The sequence below is a fragment of the Myripristis murdjan genome, chromosome 20, assembly GCF_902150065.1.
Source record: "Myripristis murdjan chromosome 20, fMyrMur1.1, whole genome shotgun sequence".
Lineage (NCBI taxonomy): Eukaryota > Metazoa > Chordata > Actinopteri > Holocentriformes > Holocentridae > Myripristis > Myripristis murdjan.
The window spans coordinates 28,754,395-28,775,432 of NC_043999.1; the positions used below are offsets into that span (position 1 = coordinate 28,754,395).

Below are 21,038 nucleotides of genomic sequence, written 5' to 3' on the forward strand. Positions count from 1 at the left end.
ATACACATTTATGTTCTTGGGCTGGGCCTGCCCCGTACATAGGTTGGACTTACACGTAACCGAGTATAATTGGCCAGTTACCCGGACAAGGACAGGCCAACCACTGTCCATGCCTTGTTGCTGGAATGTGTGATGTGCGGTGTGTGGATGTTAACTGGGCGTGTATCTAATGCAATAGACCTAAATTACAAGATAGAGAAAATATGTGTGGCTCCAGCTTTATCTGCCCTCTGCTAGCAGTCAAGCTGTTCTGAATAATACAAGAAACATTGAACTCTAACATACATTGGATACTACAAGAGACATGAACTAGAAGGCCAATTATAACAATAGGAGATTTAGTCTGTAGGAGACTGTCAAAATGGACCCAAACATAGTCAGGCAGTTAATGAATTTGAAAATCCACAACCAGTATCCCCATCAACCAGCAGAGAAAAACTCATCATAATTCAAAATTAATCAAAATTCATCTGACACTGTATTTTATACAAAGTCACATTTATTGTTTTGACATTGTCAAACAGATGGAGATCTGTACCATACTTGCAGGTCTTTGGACTATGGAAGAAAACTGGACCATCTGAAGGAAATCCATGCATCGAGACCACATAGACCCAAAGGACCAGGGGCAACATATGAGCCAGGACTTTTCTGTTTTCCACCACTACTCCTTAACAATAATACTGTATTTAGATTTTATATTTTTGTAATTAAACATTGGCCATGTCACGTGTTTCCTTTTTTGTGTCTAATTTGCATTGCTCTTAGCTTGATGCCATTTATCATTTTTACCTGTTATGTAAATCACTTTGTAACAATGTCTTGAAAAGTGCTATACAAATAGTTTACTATTATTATTATTATTTTAGAACCACTGTTTTTCTCTGTATAGTCAGCCTCTAATTTCATTCAATGCATGAAGATTTTCTAGTCGTTTCATGGTTAAAACATGACCCTGAAACTGTTGTCCAAAGTGAGTGTATGACTGAGTGTATGACTAATACCAGAGACGTACACTGCATGAAGATTATGCCCCCCAAAAAAGTGTGAAATTTATGGTAAAATATATGACATTACAGTACGCTGTTTTGAGACCCGCAGATATCACAGTCAAGAGCTGTTGTTCCTTGAAAATAACTTACTTCTGCAAAAAAATCTATATTGTTTTGCTGAATGATGAATGGTTTTCTACTGTAAACTTAAATGTACACATTTAAACAGAATAACATCACTAGTTTTAGGATAATTACATGCTTTTGAAATGATGGTATTTTTTCAGTAATTTTTACCCAAAATCTTTATCTTCACAGTAAAATTGGGAAAATTAAAGTGATAGACTGTTAGGGTAATTTAATGTACTACAGTAATATACTATTTTGGATTTTATGATCTTTTACTGTTTTTTCTGTAGTTTCTACAAACCTTTTTTGTAGAAATTTTTGTGGATTTTTTTTTTTTTTTTTTTTTTTTTTACAGTGTGAGCTTTTTAAATGGATTGATAGCTTTTTGTTGTTTTGTTGTTGTCAAATCATCCAATTACAGACCCAATTTTTGCTACCGAATCAGAGGTGGCTCGCATTTTTGGAATAAAAGTTTACCATGAAGGCTTGCAAGTAAAACTTTCCTTGTAGAAAGTTGAAGGCAGCACACAGTGAGTGCTTGATACAAAAATGCATTATGCATTTTGATTGAACTGAAATTGTTAATGTTTTTGTGTACATATGACATCAAAACATTAGATTCAAGACAAGCATTTAAAAGTGATGTGTGAATTCTCTGGCTTGTTAGTCTGAACATGCACTGTTCTATCCTCCCTCAGACTCATCCTTAACATTAGGAAACAGTTGTGTGCCCTCCCATTTGAGACTGCCTGTAAGGCTATTATGTCACACTGCTGCCATCATGTGGCCAGGATCACCCCTTACAACACCAACACACTGTTGATGTCTCCATGGCAACACCTTCTGGTTACCTGGGGCAGGTAAGAAGCAGCTGAGGTTACAAACAGCAAAGGGGAACAGGCGGGCTGAATAGAGCAAACATGAACAGCCTCTTCTCCAGGTAGGAATCATTTCACTGATTTGCAAATTTGTCTGTGTGACCAAAGCAAAGAACTGTGGGCTGCTTCATAGGGAAGTGAAAAGCAGCTCTTCCGTTGTTTGCTGTTGTTCCTTGCTGTTGCAAAGAAGGCAGATTTGTATTACAAACAGATCATCCTCAAACTATAGCCAGGCAAAAAAACACTTCAGTTAATGACGTTGATTATTGTACTGTCGTCTTGCTGTGTCTGACCAGGGATGCCCAGGTGAAGACCATGGAGCAGACAGTGAATCATGCTGAAAAGCACCTAGGTCGCTTTTGCTCCCTGCTGGCTTCCTACACCAGGAAGACAGCCAAACTGAGAGACAAGGGAGACCTGCTAGTCGCACAACTCTTTGATTTCTCCAGCACAGAGGACCCAGCGCTCCGGGTGGGCCTGAAGAACCTGGCTGAAGACCTGGCCATGGTGCAGGACTACCGACAGGCTCAGGTGAGGGCACGGGCCCCAGGAGGTGGGTGCCACTACCCTGGCATCATGAACTGTTAAAATTCATTTTCAGTTTGACCTCTCCTTGTTGAAATCTGTTGTGCTATGAATGAACAGTAGTTTGTCAGTTAGACTCCATTATTATGGTAAAACAGTAAGATTTCTTTGGATAATCCCCTATCGATATTCAACAAAAGGTCAGTTGATATAAGCTGCATATCAGCAAGAGGTCAGCAGAATCAATAGGCTAAGCCATAACTTTCAAGAACATGTCTGTAAACCATTATTATGGATCCCACTGCATACCCACCAGTTGGCTGCTTGCCTATTCGCTAAAATAGGCTTGACATAACTGTAATCCTATCCTTGACCCTGTGGGCTTGGAAGGTGGGTAAGAGATGATCATCCTTAGTGAACCTATGGATAAGCTTCATTTTAAGGATCATGTGAAAATCAACAGACCTCTAAAATGCATAAATGTTTTCTATAAAATAGCAGTGGTTGCAGGGAAAATGCAAGTCATGGTTCTTCACAGGTGGAGAGGCTGGAGACTCGAGTCGTTGCTCCTCTCAAGGCCTATGGAGACATAGTGAAAAGTAAAAGAGTGAGTACAGATGTGCCTATAAAACTTGTTACCCTGACTCAGAATAAAAGTTCTTTTCAGTGTAAACCTTTATTTATACAGAGAGTCACTCAGAGAGCAAGCTTTCCTTTTCAGGAGAGCCCTGTTTATAAGCTTATTAGAGGCAACAATAATTAGAGATTTAAAAACAATAAGTAAACACACAAAATAATATCTGTGTATATACATCTATACCTATCTCTGTATATGTAGGCCTATGTGTGTATATATGTATATATGTAAATGTATTTGTATATATGTATATGTATATGTAAATTTAGAAAGATAGATCGATCCTTTAAATCTACCATTTTCATCTCTCAGTAAATATACAAGTATACAAGAATGCAAGACAGCATGTGTGTGATTGCAGCTATCACACTGATAACAGCTGTAGTCCTAGAAATTAAAAAAATATATATACTGCACATCCTAATAACAAGGACATATTAATGAAAAATGCAAGAAACATCAAGAAAATGCAAAATGCCAGAATACAAAATATACTGCAAATAAAATATAATTAAATAAAATAACTACATTTAAAAAACAACTGCATGTAATCTGTGGTAAGGATACAATTAGGGAAGCAAATTGTAGGTACGCTTTTTCCTCATTACTGAACACAGACTGAATGGAAAATACACACACACACACACACACACACACACACTCCACAGCCTCTCATTAGCAGGATAAAAAGAGAGCGGACACTGTCTTTACATGGCAACACAAAATGATGCAAAGAGCTGGCACTCATGATTCTAATGAAGTGAAGGAATCAGAATGCATGACAGTTGCATTCAAAATACACAACCTTTTTATTATGCATATTTAAGGCCACTTGTATTAATATGCAGACTGGTTTGACTGATTTAACAATATGTTAAAATATTATTATTTTAAAAATGTGAATTACTTAATTAGACCTAACAATTCAGCTACCAATGAATGAGCAGTAGTATGCATGTGAAAAATAAGCCGAAGTGATACCTCTTCTCTGAATAGACAAGCTAAGCCAGTGTGCTGCTGTTAGCCAGTGAAAATAGAGCGGAGTGGCAACTCTTCACTTTGTTACACAATCTATGTCAGTGCGCTGCTGTAGCTTGGAAAGTTTCTTTGCTTTTTCCAGATGGATTTTTTGAAGCCAAAGAACTTACAAACAGCCGACACAGCTCCTCTTTTTGGTAAAAGTTCTTCAGCTTCATTTTCTGAGTCCCCACTGCTTAGTGAGTGCAACTGCAAAAACAGTCCCCCTCCAACGATGTCCTGCGGCGCTACGTTCCGCGTGCTGTTCCCAACGTTATGTGTTGACACACACACACACACACACACACACTGGTATTGGGATATCTGAAAAATTCATATCATAAAAAAAAATAACACCGGTATTCGGTATGAACCGGTATACCGCCCAGGACTATGTCTGAGCTCATGGTATGACTACTGTTCAGGCTGATCTCAAGAAGTTCAATGCCGATCGGAACAGAGAGATGAAGGAGCTGCAGAAATTGGGGAAAATACGATTGAAGAACCCAGCAGACCGGCAGAGCATTGTATCCTTTACATGTACATTTTTTTTATGTTTAAAATGATAGCTCACCCATTTAAAAAAAAAAAAAAAAAAGTGATATTATTTCTCTTCTTCTTAGCTGTTGTGTAGGACAGTAGTGGTGCTATCTTCCTCTTATTGTTACTGAGTGCTGGATACTGGCTGGATGCTCCACATGCAAATTCCACCTTAATCCCCTCAAATTAAATCACTTTAAAAGTGTCACTTTCCTTAAATGAAATGCACATATGGCTACCAAGAGCAAACAAATGATAATTTGGCTCAAACGACTGCTTGTAACTGTATTTTTCCTGTTATTAACATCCAGAAAGATCCAGTAACTTACCTTTCAGCCAGCTGTCTATGGGCTCCCAATCAGGTCAAATGTATTCTAGCTGTGTATCACCATATCTGAATGTGTGAAAGCATTTTATATAAATACATTCAAATGTGTGACTAAAAAGGTTTTGATCAAATTAATTCAAATATTTGAATATATAAAAATATCTGAACACACAGATTTCATTTTTGAATCTATAAAGAGATCTGGAACTGCATGACATTTTGTGAACAAATAAAAAAAAGATTCACACAAATAATTTCCAATGTGTGAGTGCATAAAGAGTTTACAGTTACAAAAAAAGGTTTGCAGTGACATATCTATCTGTTTGTGCGTGAGAAAAGTTCATACAGAACTGTATACTGTATGTGTGAATCGCAAGTTTACAGGTACAAATCCAATCTAAGAGTACATATCAAATCTATCGGTACAAGCACTTTTGTCCCACATCTAAGGCTTCCTCCTGATTAGCCAATGGGGATTAAGATATTCTGTGACTATCCAATCAGGACTATCATTTCTATCATTTCACTATCCAATCACAGAGCGAGCTGGCCAAGCCTCTAGTAGCTTTTTGTTTTGTTTTGTTTTCTTTTGTCTGCAGTCTGCCATGCCTCTCTAGTAGTGTTTTTCTGCAGTCTGTTAAGGGTTAGATTCTCTGCAGCCCAGGCACTCAAATAAGATAATTTATCAATCAAATTGGAGAAACCCCTGATAAATAGACTAATGTTCACTGGAATGACTCTAGAGACAAAAATGTTGAAATTTGACTCTACACGAGGTGGAAAATAATTTGTAGGTCTTGAATCTAAGATAAGATAAGATAAGATAAGATATTCCTTTATTAGTCCCACGGTGGGGAAATTTCACACATTACAGCAGCAAAGTGGATAGCAAGATATGAAGCATAATTTACATTATAAACAGTATAAACAGATAATAAACAGCAAAAAGCAATATAAACATTCTAAAAAAGGAATATAACATTAGTGGGTGAGGGAGAAATGCCCTTGCTGGGCCTCCATACACACTATGCCATGAGGTCCAAAGATATCCAAGTGCTGAGCACCAAAGCAGCTGGTGGTACTAGAATGCAGGGCTGGAACGTTAGCGCTTAGCAGGCAGCCAGGCAGCAGCCAGCGGGGCTGTACCACCAGCCCAGGCTCCAGACAAAGTTCCCTCCATGGCAGGAGACTAACAGTCAGCATATGGAGCATCCAGCCAGTATCTGGCACTTAATAGCATTGAGAGCAAGACAGAACCAATCCTGTCCTACATAGCAGCTCCGGGGGGAAGTGAAATAACATAATATTTTTTCAAATTGGGTGAATTGTGGATCTCACATGTTTGAATGGAAACTCCTCAACAATTCTATTTTCTTATTAATTATTTTCTTGACAAATCCTTTCAGTCACAGGTAATGCGACTCTTTCACATATATCATCTGAGCAGCAGCTTTCCAAGCATCTCTATCCGATTATAAGGTAGAGCTGTGGTCATGTGTTCTCTAGTGGCTGTGATTATGTGTTGTGAATGACAGGCAGAGGTAAATGCCCAGAAGGCTTCTAACAACGCTCAACGCAGCACCAGGCAACTAGAGGAGACCATCAATGACTTCCAGAGACAAAAAGTGGAGGAAATCAAGGTAAGTGTCTAACAAATGACTTAAAACAATCTTAAAACAACCATACCAGTGATTTTGCATGTTTAGCACAATATCTATAGTGTGCATACTTCGTCTTTTCCCAAGGCAAGCAGTTGTAGTTTAGAATACCAATATAATTTTTCTTCCCTTTTATCCAGGCATTGATTTCCATTCATTCCACTAAGATATGAGAATTAACTTTCAGACTTCAAACTTTCTTCACACCAGCACATCACACCATTACTGTCATAAAGATACTCATTAGTTTTCCTAAAAGCAGCACTAGTGTTGTCTTTTGGTGACTTGAAATTGGGTCTCTCCGCCTGAAAATAGTCCCCACAGAAGCATTTGCTTTACAGTTATCAGTCTCGTGCTTTATGAATGGCAACAACTTTGTTAGCTGCAGAGGCAGAACATTAAAAGTTGGTGTTATAAGCAGAAATTCAAATTTGCTTATTGTGGATTTTTGAGTATATTTTGTGAAATCCTTAGTACTGCCACATAATCCTTGTCACAAGGTGTGAAACTTACATCCCTTATTACTATGTCGGCAGAGGGTTTTCACAGACTTCATTACAGTGGAGATGCTCTTCCATGCCAAAGCCCTGGAGATCTATACACACACATTCCAAAACCTGGAGGCAATGGACATAAACAAGGATCTGGAGGTAACATATGTGATGTGATACAGAATGATTGAAGGAGGACACAGTAGCCCATTATTCATTCAAAAATATATGATTACCTAACAGTGTGATCAGCTACAAAGCAGTGCCATTGCATTTGTAGAGAGAAGTTAGCCCCTCCCCAACACACACACACACACACAAACACACACACACACACACACACACACAAACACACTCAGACACACAACCACCACCACCACCACCACCACCACCATCCATCCATAGTCATGACTATATCTCCATTGCAGTATGGATTATTTTTCACTTTTCCACTCTATGTGATCTCATTTTCATGGTGGACACCATGAAATCTCCTTCCTGCCCCCTAAATATTTTACCAACACCTTTGGTTTCAATTATAAATACTCCACTTAAATCTGGTCAGGTCCCCAGTTATTTTAAATATGCTATTCTTCAGCCTTTGCTTAAAAAGCCAAACCTTGATCCGCCATTGACAAAACATTATACCTCCATTTCCAAGCTGCCTTATTAGTTTTGATGGCATCTCCTGACACTGCTATGTAGATGATATACAGTTGCACAAGTGTGATAAACTGCTGATTATACACGACTGTTTAAAGTCTTCATCATTGTCACAGACAGTGTGATTCCTAAGGTCAAGCCTAATTTGGATTCTCTTTCCTCTTTTGTTGGCTCTAATTCTAGAAATCTTGGTGTTATGTTTGATTACATGTCATTTAACATGTCCTTTAATTCTGCTAACCGACTCTTGCTTGGCTTAGGACTGTTGTCTCACATGCTGAGATGGAAATGACTGTTCATGTGTTGTTCTCTACACACCTTGACTACTGTAATTCTCTTTTTACTTGCGTTAGCAAATCCTCTCTGTCCCGGCTACAGCTGATTCAGAATGCTGGAGCACGAATTCTTGCTGGAACTGGCAAGTGCTCTCATAATCACTCCAATTTTAGCATCTTTTTACTGTCTTCCTGTTGAATACAGGGTAAAATTCAAGGTTTTAGTGATTGCTTACAGAGTATTGCACAGTCAGGCACCTTCCTACATGCAGTAGCCTAACTAAATTGGCCTTCCACAAAATCAAGTTCACTAATATCCTCTGAGAAAATGTTGTTGTCGTTGTGATGGAAAAGAGCAAGGTTCTGATCAACTGTCAGAGTGAAGCAGATCTCAGGAGACGGTGATGTCTTATGCAAAGGTTTATTGATGCTCAGCTGAGGAGAACAGAAAATGAGTACTACAAGTGTGAACACTGTAGTACCACACCAATTCTTATTTAAAGGAGATGTCTTACCTAAGTATGTTAGAGGTCAGCAGCTCTGTGTTCATGAGAGGCATCAGTCTGCCTGCTCTGGCATGCCTCAGACTTATGGCCTTGGTGGGATGGAGACTTTACATCTTATCAATGCAGCTTCAAGGGGCCTAAAGGGGCCTACAGCTACAGAGAAAATTCCTTCACAGTCGCTACCCCATAGCAGGTTCAAGACCGAGGAGGATCCAGATTTTGCAGTCACTGGCCTGTGGAATACAGTCCTCGTGGCTGCTGTCATTGACTCTGTGGACAGTTTGAAAAAGCAGTTAAAAACTCACCTGTTCAGTCCTGCTTTTATGTAGCCCTTGTTTTTATGCATACATTGCTATCATCTATTGTTATTCTTCTATATAATGTCTTTTTTTTAAATTATTTTATTTATTGCTTGCTATTTATTGTTTTCTTGTGAAGCACTAAGCTATACTCTGTGTTTGGGAAAGCCTAGCCTGATGCTGTGTTCCTGTCTCCAAAGCTGTTCAGTAGCAGAATCAGGATGTCTGACCCGCTGTCTGGGATCCTGGGCAGCCCTCTGAGCAGCCACTCCAACTCCTCCATGAGCCGCCTCACCAGCCCCACTCTGGCCTCGACCAGGGGCCAAAGCCCCATGTGGACTTTGGCCTCCACCCGAAACCAAGACAACAGACCCCAACACCGGCAATACACAGATAAACTAAGGACAGTGGGTGTCTTAGTTATTAATTCGTTTCCTTGTATCAGGAAAATCTGAGTTACAGACTTCTTTTTCTGCTGTCTGTTGAATTTTAATACATGTGAATCAAAAAATATTACTATATCACAAATTTTGGCATTAACTGTGTGGTTATTTTGTAGTAATCTTCTTGTAATTTAATTTATAATCTAGAAATGCTTTTCTTGTATTTATTTATTCCTTTCTTTCTTTTTCTTTCTTTCCTCATTTTTTTTTTTTTTTTTTTTTTTACAAATGTGTTAAAAAAATGTGTAATGTTATCATTATTTTCAGGCAATTTCCTTGTAACTGTTAACTCTGTGCTGGCGTTTTTTCCTTCACAGTCCCGTACCAGCACCCTACAGCGTCAGAGCAGAGTGGAGGAGGAAGAGGAGGAAGAAGAGGAGGAGGAAGAAGAAGAGGAAGAGTTTCATGAGGTGTATGAGTCAGAGACAGAGGAGTTTGAGCACACCAACAGGCAATCTTATGCTGCTCAGTACGTCCAGATGCGCAGACAGCAGAATTAACAGCACATATGGAAGGCAGTCTACTACTATAGATGCATATGTTATTACACAGTTTCTGCTAGGGATCAACTGATATTGAATTTTCAGGGCCACCAATTATTAGTAGTCCAGGACATCGATAACATAATACTAAATCTGAAGATTATGGTGTCAAGATTTACAGTTGAAGCTCCACATGATGGAAAAATAATGCACTCTGAGGATTACAGTGAGGTGCTAGGTGAAGTAGACTTGAGAGTAGGAAAAAATGTCAGTCTTCAACCTTCATTGATCTTGAAGAAGGCCTGAGAGCCGAAACATTAGCACGATGAGAGAGAAACGCACACAGAGCATGTGCGGTTCAGTTCTTTTAATTAACATTATTATACGAGTAAAAACAAATGCAATAACGCCAAGAAAAAATGGAAGGAGATCCACAAGGGAAAAAAACCCTGAAAACAAGAAAACTATATTTAGAATTAAAATTATATTTTTAAACATAAAAATGTAATGAAAACCTTAAGGTCCTTAAGGCACGTATTAGTTACATGGCAACACGCTAACCATATTATGATTTATCTGTCTTTATTGTCCATATAAATGGAGATTTGCCTTCAGTTTCACAAGTTGGTTAAAAGACGTCACAGTAAATCACAATATATACAATAATAATTAAAAAAAAAAACACTATCAGAAACTTTTGTTCTGCTGTCTGTCAGTTGGAGAGGTGGCGTCTGAGTGGTTTTCATATCAGCCATCATGTACATCACAATTATGATACTGCTTGTTGAAAAATTCTGACAATTAGTCAGTAATTAGTTGATCCCTTGTTTCTACTGTGCTGTGAGAGATGTGCCAGTGACTTGCTTCCTTCAGCACGTGTGTTATGCAACAGTTCCTTTAATCAGTGGCTGTGTCACCAAGACAAAGGCCTGGTCCAGACTGCCACCTCAAATCTGTTGCTTGGCATATCCAGATTGTATGCAGATTGATTTTAGAAAGTCTGGACAGCCAAAAATCACATGAAATGTGATTTTCTGCAAATTGGACCCAAGCCACATTGGGAGGTGGTTTGAAATGTGACTCCAATCCAATCAGATTTCTACAGATGCGTCTCAGTCCAGATGCTATGGCTGCTCAAATTGGATTTGAAGTGTCTTTTGCGTCACTTGCAAATGTGAAACATAATGACAATGTCAAATGTCAAATCTAGAGTGATGGAAGTGCATCACAGTAAGTTGTACAGGAATGGAAATTGTTCACTGAATAAACATGACTATATCACCTACATGTTGTTTATTTCATTTTTTAAATTCATGAATCAGCTTGCCAGAAAATAAAAACCACAATCAACTTTTTATTTATTTATCATATGCTGAAAATAAGCAAACATTTCTTAAAAGAGTTCATATATATTATATATATTACATTGTATTTCAAAGGAAACCTGTTTTGTTTTACATGATCCTGACCTGCCTTGATTGTGAACTCTGTTATGGACTTCAATGTTACAGATCAGTCTGTACTTTTTTATTTTTCTTGTTTTGCGTAAGGGAATGTTTTTTTATGTTTAGCTTTAGCTAAGGTTTGGCTTTTGCTGCCTTCCTGACCAGGAGTCCCTAGAAGAAGAGGTATTCAAGTCACAGCAATTTTATCTGTATAGCCCAATATCACAAATTATAAATTTGCTTTACAGGAATACAACATCCTCTGTCCTTAGATCCTCTCACAGGTAAAACTCCAAACAAGTTCTCCAACCCACAGTGATGTTAAACGGTATGTGTCCTGCATTCTTGACGCATTAAAATACGAATGGACACAGTACCATCGATGCATCCAGGGGACACCTTGATTCTCTTGTTCACTGAACGAGGTTGGATGATTCAGTGAAGGAGGCTGATTCAAACCCAAACAGCTCAGCCAGTGAGGCCATGGCTGCCATTAAAATAAAGAACTCATTATCCCCACAGCGCACTGGGGTATTCTGGAGTCAGCCAACAAGCACACCCAAACATCCAATTCAGTTTTGTTTTCAACCTAGTAACCATGAAGATGTGTGACTTGAGCTGGCCAGTAAAGTGTGTTTTTTAATGCAAATGTACAAAAAGTAATAATTTTCAGATGCATTTGCAACACATATATGAATAGAACCATAATTATAACCATATAACATCAATCACAAGTTTAACATTACAATTTGTCAAAAAAAAAAAAAAAAAAAAAAAAAAAACATTTTATTGGGGAAACACTACATTTCCCTTGGGCCCACTGAAATGACCCCCTGTGGGTCCCATGGACTCACTAAAACCCTTCAACATCCCTGAACCCATACAACCTGTTAGTTGTATGGGTTGTATGGGTAGCAGAGGGCCCATACAACTGACAGTGTTCCATGAGCAAGCTAGCCCACTAGCCACTAAAAAGTCTTGGTTAAAGTTAGAGAAAGGTTTGTTGTCATGGTTGACGTTAGGAAAAGGTCAGGGTTAAGGTTATTCTCTAATATTAGAGAGCTAATAGCTAGCTGAAAACAAGCAGTACGCTGTGCGACTACACAACAGTGTTGTCATCTACAGGACCACTAGAGGTCACTTAACTTTGAAACGTAACAATGTGCTGTAATAAGCTGCTGTACAAATTATCAATGGAGTCATTTTTGGATGACTGCCTCAGAAAAAAAACTAATAGGGATAAAAAAAAAAAATAGGAAGAAAAGGGAAGAAACCTTAGGGAGAGCAACAGAGTAAGAATCCATCTCATGATGGACATGATGGACATGATGGACAGACGAGCAACGGATGTTGTGTGTGCAGAATAGAACACAAGTTACAAGGTACAACACTGAAAGAGGATAACAAAATTGTTGTGAATTTATAAGATATATAAAGAATGTGATGTGGAGGATGCCAAGCAATGTCCAGATGCCAAAAGAATAGTCCAGGACCTTAGCCACACGACCACCATCATCATGAGACCTGGCAAGAGAACAGATTACACATACACACAGAGGACACTCATGTCACAGCATTCACACACAGGACAAGAGACAAGAAAACACATTATTCACAGCACACAGGAGACAAGGATAAAGACATTGTCCCAAAAAAGAGAGATGTGAGGATAGAAATGTATGTAAGGGTATATGAGGTGAAGACAATAAATAGGCAGGCCAGCTAAGTAATATCAATAAATACATATCTGGAATAGAGATATGAGGGGAGAGTCCACCTCAGTGACAGGAGGCTAACAGCATTTAGAGCATCCAGCCGATATTTTACACTCAGTACAAATGAGAGAACGACAGCAAGGCTAACACAACTATGTGAGAAGAGAAATTTGAAATTTTTCCCAATGGGTGAAGTATCCCTTTAATTTAGGTGAACATATGAACAGAATGCCATCTGTGTAGACCCCCTACACACAAGCTGATAGCAGAGTCTTGTATCCAATCTAAGCTGTCTAGCTCTGAAATAAAATAAAATCCCATCAAATGAATGATGAACAACGGCTGACATAATGAATCGTGCATTATTACCTGCATCACACTGCTGGAAATGAAATCAAATCTGACTCGTATCAAAGAACGAGGACAAGCATATTGTCAAGCTGCCATCCCACTGACCTACTTCTCACGTTTCTTGGAAGAGCTCCAGTCTGCTCCACAACAGAGGCACAAAAGAGCTGTGTTTGTCACCACAAGCAGCCTGTTCTCTCTTTCTCCTGCATGTTCTACAGCAGGACATGAGAGACACTCGAAGGTGTGGCAGAGGACGTCCCGGGACTGAGGGACATGCTGGATGGTAGATATGGGTCTTTCAGTTGGGCAGTCAGGTGGGATTCGGTGTTCTCTGGAAATGAAGCATTGTTCTGAAACATACATTTGAAATCAAAGGCTGTCTATTGTTGTGATTGATGAAACAAAAATAAAACAAATTCTGATGCTTTTCAGAGATGCTGAGTGCAATGAGTACTGATCGTCTGAATCTTCCACTGGTCAAAAGAGTCAGTTTTACAAATCTGGTCTACCTCCAGGTTCATCTGTTTTCACAAACACCAGTACGCTGTGACTGGCTGACTGTATAAATACTTAAAGGAATATTAGAACGTTTTGGGAAATATACCGTTTTTCCAACTTACTCAGCCTGAGGCAAGATGTTCCATCCCATTGTCACCGCTGTGTCGCCGCGACTCTTCTCTTGTTAAAAAAAAAAAAAAAAAAAAAAAAATCCAAGATGTATTTTAAATCCACATGACACATTGTGTAAATGAGACAGCTTCACAGCTGCTGTAAGGTTTATTTTTCACCTTGACTGAGTCAGGCGAACAACTCCCATAGACTTCAAGGGCCCTATCTTGCATCAGAGTCCCTAAACCCGTTATTTGGGGATTTAGCATTGCGCAAGAGGCGATAGCGGGTGGTCAAGATAGCAATTGTAGGGAAAGCGCATAAAACACGCCCACGGACACACCTCCAGGCGCAAATAACGGAGTCGGTATAATGGATAGCGGGTAGCGTGGGCGCAAGATACCGTTTAGGGATAGCGGAAGCTCCTAAATGCACAATTCACGGGTAGCAGGTAGTGGCAACGGGTAGCGGGTGGCACAAGATAGGGCCCCTAGTCTTTACGCTAAGCCAACACAAAATACTAGCCATGGGAACCAAACCAGTGGATGTACAGAGGTGAAAATGGTATCGAGCATCTTGTCTCAGTCTGGGTAAGTCAGAAAAAAGGGATTTTGCTCAAAATGTTGGAGTATACTTTTAAAAGACAGACCATGCCAATGATTCTGCATGTTTTGCATAATACCTGTTTATGTATAAACTCAACATTCTGCTAAACTGCAAGCAGTTGTATTTTAGAACTCCTATATAATACTCCAATATAATTTTCCTCCCTTTTATCTAGCCATTGGTTTCCATTCTTTCCACTACAATATGAAAATTAACTTTCAGAACCTTCAAACTTTCTTGAAACCAGTATTCCATCACTGCAGTAAAGACGCTGTCATTAGTTTTCCTAAAAGCAGTAGTGTTCTTGAATTGTTTGATACTGGATGGAGTCAAATGGTCTCTCTGGAAATTAGGTTGGATAACTTATGTGGCTACATTCTAAAAGCATTTGGGTTTAGCTGTACTTATGGACCAAATAGTCACAAAATTACTGCCAAGTGACACTTACTATTAAGGACCTTGGGATAATTTGCTTGTTTTCTAACCTTTTATGATGATGATGATGATGATGATGATGATTGTTGTTTTATTAGTTCTTTTTTCTTCTCTTTTTACTCTTTCATCTCTCTCTCTCGCTCTCTCTTTTGATTCCTTCATTTATTCCCATTCATTTATTTGATTTGATTCCTCCACCTCTCAGAGAGGCTACAAAATGCAAATTCTTGGAAATGTAATTAAAAATTAAGTTGTCCTGCATGAAGTTGTTGACCAAAAGGAGGCACAGTTTAATTTGGCATTGATTCAATACACCCACCAACACTTATTTCAGTAAAAGTGTAACTTGTGGTATTCTTTCACCGATTGTTCCCAGAACCTGCTTCCATTATTTAAGACAGGCTGTGGTGTGCAGTAACAAGCACTGTGAACACAAATTGTATGATTTTGTGGATGTGGTAATAAAGTGATGCTTGGTGGATCACTGACATGCTGGAACCAGATCTGGACAAGTCATGATATTACCCACCACCCACCACCCCCCTTTGTTTTTACTTAGCAGGGTCACGTGTTTAGAATCTTCACCTCACGTACTCCAGCCATGGCAGAGGAAGTCAGAGGAATGTTTATTGTAACATTCTTACAAATAGCTAGCTTAGTTGACTTAAATTGTTATGAGCAGACTAATAAAGTTAAATGACTGGTCAGTATGGGACAGTAAGGCACCCTTTGTGTTTGCAACTCTAGTGTTTTGTTTTGTTTTGTTTTGTTTTTCAACAAAACTAATACTAAATCATACAATACATTTTGGCAGCACTTGTGTTAATAATAGACAGAAAACAATATGTTTTCAAGTTTAGAGAGACTGACAGAGTGTGGCAAACAGGGGGCGCTTTGGGCATCACTTTTGGTGTCCCCGCCAAGATGGGCTGAGGGGAATTTTTTGTCCCCACCAACAAGGAATTGGAATATCTGCCCTTGGGTTGTGCTTAAGCAGCCACACCCACCTAAACCTGCTGAGACCTGGCAGAGCACAGAGAAACAGGCACTGCAACCATTTAGATGACGTTTTGTTTTTACAAAGAGAAATTAACCATTCAGATCTGAAAAAGGAATGCCTCTCGCTTTGAAATAACGTATTTGAGTAGCACACTATTCCTGACTGAATTAAGTGACCATACCAGTGATTTTGAATCTTTGGCCCATTTACTACAATTTACACTGCAACAAATTTTACATTGCAACCAACCATTTTGCATTGCTTGTAGGGGTACCACAATTTCATGACATTTAATCACAATTTGTTTTTCAAATCTGAATTTTTGGTTCAAACACCCACTTAATAGTTCTGCGTCTGCGGCTAACAAAGTCATCACCATTCATAAACCACAGAACTGAAAATTGTGTAGAGCAAACATTTCCCCAGGGAAACATTTCACTCTGCCCAATTTCAAGTCATCAAAACACAACAGTTCTGCTGCTTTAAGGAAAACTTAAGTAGATGACTTTATTATGGTGATGGAATACGGGTGTGAAGAAAGTTTGAAGACTTTGAGAGTTCATTTTCATATCATAGTGTAATGAATTGAAACCAATGGCTGGATAAAAGGGAGGAAAACTGATACTGGAGTTCTAAAAAATGACCGGTTGCTTTGAGAAAAGATCAGCAGAAACGATAACAACACCGACATTTGGTAGATATTAGGCTAAAGACGCAGAATCACTGGTTACTACTTTAAATTTGTTGCATTGCATCATTCCTTCTTTGGTTGAGAAATGGTAACAGCCAGAGACTTGATTAGATTATTTAGATAATGACCGATGAATTGGGTTAAAAATGCTTTTCCAAAATGAATACATAACATTTTGGAGGATACCAGGTGAGATGTGCTGCAGATTTACTTCCATTCGATGCCCAGCTAACGTCTGCTAAAGACTGCCACACTTATCTACCAAATGAAATAATGACCATACCAACAGATGGCTGATTTGTCAGCTTGGGAATTTTTAATATTCCATAACCTTATAAGCTAAAACATTTGAACATAAAGGTGAAAGGAGTACATTTCTCTGAATGCACTTACATAGCTATATCACTGGGCTGCATTGATCTGAAATGAGATTGAGACCAGATACATTGAGTATAGGACTACTTGTGATAGAATAACTACAGGTAGATAAAATAATGTCTTTGTGTGCAATGCTTTCACCCAGGGAGCACAAGGAAACCTCAGTTCCTGAATCTGGTTAAATAGAGCAGGGGTTCTTCAGAGATAAAAAAATATTCTTCACAGTATTTTTTTTCCATCACATCCATGCATGTCATTGTAAGTCATCCATGACACACTTCAAATGGCACTTCAAAAAAATGAACAACAACAACAATAATAATAATAATAATAACAATGAAATAAAATTACGGTACTTTCATTGACAGGGTTAAATGTAAGGAGTCGAGGATCAGACTCATGGAATGTGGGAGAAAGTAATCTGTGATGACTCGAATATTCTTTGGGCTGCATTTGATGTCCTTTTATCAAGTGTGTTTGCACAAAACCACAAATGGACTGGGAATATGACACCAAATCCTTGCGGATGGAAAACATGAAACTCTAAAAAACCCAGCTGAAATGATGTGAAAATTATGGATATATTTGCACAGAGAAAAGCACGGGAACTTTTATCCGCCTTTTGTTCCCTTTTTTTTTTCATAAGCAGACACAGAACAAACAAATACATAAAAAAAAAAAAAAAAAATCAAACTGGCACTGTGAACAGTTGGCATTTGTCAAATCATAAAACAAAATAACAAGTGGAAAAACAACAACGACACATTTTTGTCGACAGGCAACGTCTTTCAGAGAAGCAGCCCAATGGTCAGTCCCAGCGTCACTCGCAGCAGTACAGTAGTAGTATTAGTACCAATCGGCGCTTGATTGAAGGTGTAGTAGTAGTAAGGTACAGAACAGTTCACTCTCTCCAACGTTTCACTCAACGTCTCCAGGAGACCATTCTCAAGTCTGATTGTTAACCAACCTATAAAGTGCTTTCAAAAAAATAATATCCTCCCCATCCTCATAATCATCTTCATCTTGACAATAAATCAGTATATTAATTAGGGCAACATTACGAACAGGAAAGAAAAGAGAGGAAGAATTAAAAAGGGTCAATTCAGGCACGAGCAGAGAGCTCTCTTCTTCCTCCTCTGCTTCCTCGTCTGTTCCTTCTACCCATCTTTCTTTTTTCATTCTTCTTTTTCCCCTGTTTTACTTCTTGAAAGGTGTCAGTCTGCCAATGTTGTGCCAGAAGGTGGAGGTTTTGCGCTTGGGCTCAGCCAGCATGAAGACCTGCTGCTGAGGCAAAGCGGTGGGAAGAGATGGGTGCTTCTGTCGCAGGAGGAAGTCATAGTAGGGCCTGGTCACCGCTGCAGACAAGGACGGACACAAGCAGTCAGAAAATATCATTTCACAAAGCCAGTATATCACAGATTACCATTGCTGCATAAAGTGCAGAACTAGGGATCAACCTATGTTTCTGTTCCTGGGCTGATAATGATTATTTGTAATCCAGAACACAGATAACCCAAATTTAGGGCCATTATTCATTGTTCAATTTGGAAATGATGGAGTGCCCTGGTAGCTCACTAGTAGAGCGTGTATCACTCATCCTGGCTGAGTCCTGATCGCAGTGGGCTGAGCTCTATTCGAACTAATAAAAAAAAAAAGAAAGAAAGAAAATTGAAAATTACACTGACAAAATTTTGAATTTTTTAATTAACAAATGTTAACATTAACATTAAGGTATATTATATATACATATATGTGTGTGTGTGTGTGTGTGTGTGTGTGTGTTAGGGATGGCGAAAATGGAAAATTTTCTTGGTCGACCACCGGGCCTCATTAATCGGTTTATTTCGGTTAACCGAGAATATTATTTGACTGTCTGTAAACCATAAAAGAATAACCGCAACAAACAACAGTTTCAGACATTTTTTAAAGTTTCTGAATATCACAAGCGGTCACGGAGAAATCGTTATGTAAAGTAGGCATGCAGAATCCTGTCGGTGCCGACATCGCTGGGTTAAATAACAAACTGCTGTGTTTGCTTCTATCATAACAAAACGCCAACATTTGTAAAAACGGTAGGTGGGCTCACTAAACCAGCCCAAACCAACCGGGACATCAAACTGATGTTTACATTCAACGTCCGCGAGATCTCTTCTTCTTCACGCCCTTTCTATGCTTTCTGGCACACTCGACTCGCGAGACCTCCTTACGAGTGAACGTCTCGCGAGCATATGCTCGTGAGGGGCAGGTGTGTGGCGTGTACCAGTGCACACTGGGTAATGTAGTATAGTCAAATCACAAGGCGAGACAAGACAGGGTACTATGGGCTCACGAGAAGTCCCAGTACGCCGTGAAAACTCCCGGTATGCTACAGGCTAAAACTGAGACGTGCCGGTACTCCGTACCGGTGCGTACCGGCCCACTTAAAGCATCATAATTCTGTTGGAAGTGAACAAACGCACGTCACATTCCAGGCTGACTCATCTTCTTTTTAACCGACAACATTATTCGGTTCAAACGGTCAACAACCGGTCAAACGGCCACCGGTTAGCATCCCTAGTGTGTGTGTGTATATACATATATACATTATATACATATATATACAGGACGTGACGCCGGAGGGGCGAAATGCTGTAGTTCGGCGGATCAATCATAGCTCTTGTTGTCAGTGGGGGGCCTGCGTGGGGGCTACGTGGGGTCTGCGTAGTTCCAATTTTTCAGAGGTGCGCGGTAAGGCTCTGTGGCGGTCGCACAACCCCTGCAAGAAAAAAACTCTGAATTTCCAAGAATAAAGTTGTAAATTTTCAAGAAAGTTCTTTTTTTTTTTTTTTTTTTTTTTTGGCCAAGGAAGCACATGGCTTCACTTTGCAAGGCTGGATCAGCCTCAAACTGCAGACGCTGCTGCTTGCTGTGTATCACGCCTGCAGCTGATGGCTTCATCACATTCTACTGTGAAATCCTGCTGATTTTAGCCCAAAATCACAATATTATCATCAGCTACTGGACTTTGAAGAGACATGGCCATGACTTGGGCTTATTCAGAAGAAAACAACACACTAAATTTTGAGTTTTTCTCTCATACATTTTTGAGTTTTTCTCTCAAAAATTTGTGACTTCAATCTAAGAGAACTTCTACGTTTTTTCTCATAAACTTACAACTTTAATCTCAAAAATTCTGAGTTTTCTTGGAATGTAACGCTCCTTCTCCCCCGGCTCCCAAAGTTTTTCTCCTTACAATGGCCCTAATAGTTTTACAGTTTTGGAAGTTCTAAAAAAGGTCTTCAAACAAACTCCTTTGCTAATCCAGCGACATCAGTAAAAGCTACAGCTGTTGCCATCACAAGGTGAACCACCCAGAAATAGTCTGATTTGCCATGAACCAAAAGGTCCACGCTGGTTCTACCCATTCTATTTCTATGGTCCTGTGCCACACTGAGCAGACATCCCTAATGCACTCTGTAGTGGACATACATTATCAATGAAGAGTACTGGTTATGCATTATAGAACAAGGCTTTTATGCTATACATAGTTTATTGGGCCATGTTTAAGAGGAGAGAGACAGGGAGAGCTCTCAAGATTGATATTACAAAAACATATCTGATGATCAGAGGGATGTGTGGTTAGATCAAATTTCATAGTGAAAATCATGAAACATTATACAGGACACAGCTCGGTGATAAGAAATCTATATTGTAGTCAGATGCCTTTCGCCTGCCTCCACCCAGTCCACTCAGTCCCATTATATAAATGTGTGTGTGTGTGTGTGCATACCTTTGGGCTTCCCAGCAGGATGGCTTTTGCAGGCATTCAACATGGCCTGCTTCTTCTGGACTTCAGTGAGAGAAAAGCCTGAAAAGACAACAACAAATAAATCAGTTAGCAGACTTCTCAACATAGTCTGTGTAATTGTTAATTTTTCATTCAGGCCTGTGAAATCCAATGAAGCT

The 21,038-nt window shown here is 39.2% G+C and overlaps 2 protein-coding genes across 5 annotated transcripts in view; one reads left to right on the forward strand and one right to left on the reverse strand.

The window, feature by feature from the left end:
- Positions 1–1,849: 1,849 nt before the first annotated feature.
- LOC115378943 (protein FAM92B-like) lies at positions 1,850–9,885 on the forward strand. 2 transcript variants are annotated; one of them, XM_030079522.1, is made up of 9 exons: positions 1,850–1,981; positions 2,296–2,530; positions 3,063–3,131; positions 4,604–4,705; positions 6,453–6,458; positions 6,582–6,686; positions 7,241–7,354; positions 9,139–9,345; positions 9,699–9,885. In XM_030079522.1, exons 1-9 carry the CDS (start codon positions 1,884–1,886, stop codon positions 9,879–9,881), a joined length of 1,119 nt encoding a protein of 372 aa, XP_029935382.1. In that variant the 5' UTR covers positions 1,850–1,883; the 3' UTR covers positions 9,882–9,885. The 2 variants fall into 2 exon arrangements, with proteins under 2 accessions (XP_029935382.1, XP_029935383.1); XM_030079523.1 differs by lacking the exon at positions 1,850–1,981 and adding an exon at positions 1,983–2,061.
- A 7,124-nt stretch (positions 9,886–17,009) lies between these two features.
- Positions 17,010–21,038, reverse strand: part of arhgef4 (Rho guanine nucleotide exchange factor (GEF) 4) — a 180,073-nt gene continuing 176,044 nt past the window's right edge. For all 3 annotated transcript variants that reach the window (XM_030078832.1, XM_030078833.1, XM_030078835.1), the window contains 2 exons: positions 20,863–20,940; positions 17,010–18,448 (listed from right to left, as the gene is read on the reverse strand). In XM_030078832.1, coding sequence (XP_029934692.1) covers positions 18,291–18,448; positions 20,863–20,940 — 236 coding nt within the window. In that variant the 3' untranslated portion in view covers positions 17,010–18,290. The remainder of the gene's footprint in view (positions 18,449–20,862; positions 20,941–21,038) is intronic.

Bases quoted from the DNA above. Each gene is read 5' to 3' on its own strand.
- LOC115378943 (XM_030079522.1), top strand. From the start codon at position 1,884: ATGTCACACTGCTGCCATCATGTGGCCAGGATCACCCCTTACAACACC. The intron at 1,982-2,295 runs GTAAGAAGCAGC...GTGTCTGACCAG, and splicing joins CTTCTGGTTACCTGGGGCAG to GGATGCCCAGGTGAAGACCA. The intron at 2,531-3,062 runs GTGAGGGCACGG...GGTTCTTCACAG, and splicing joins AGGACTACCGACAGGCTCAG to GTGGAGAGGCTGGAGACTCG.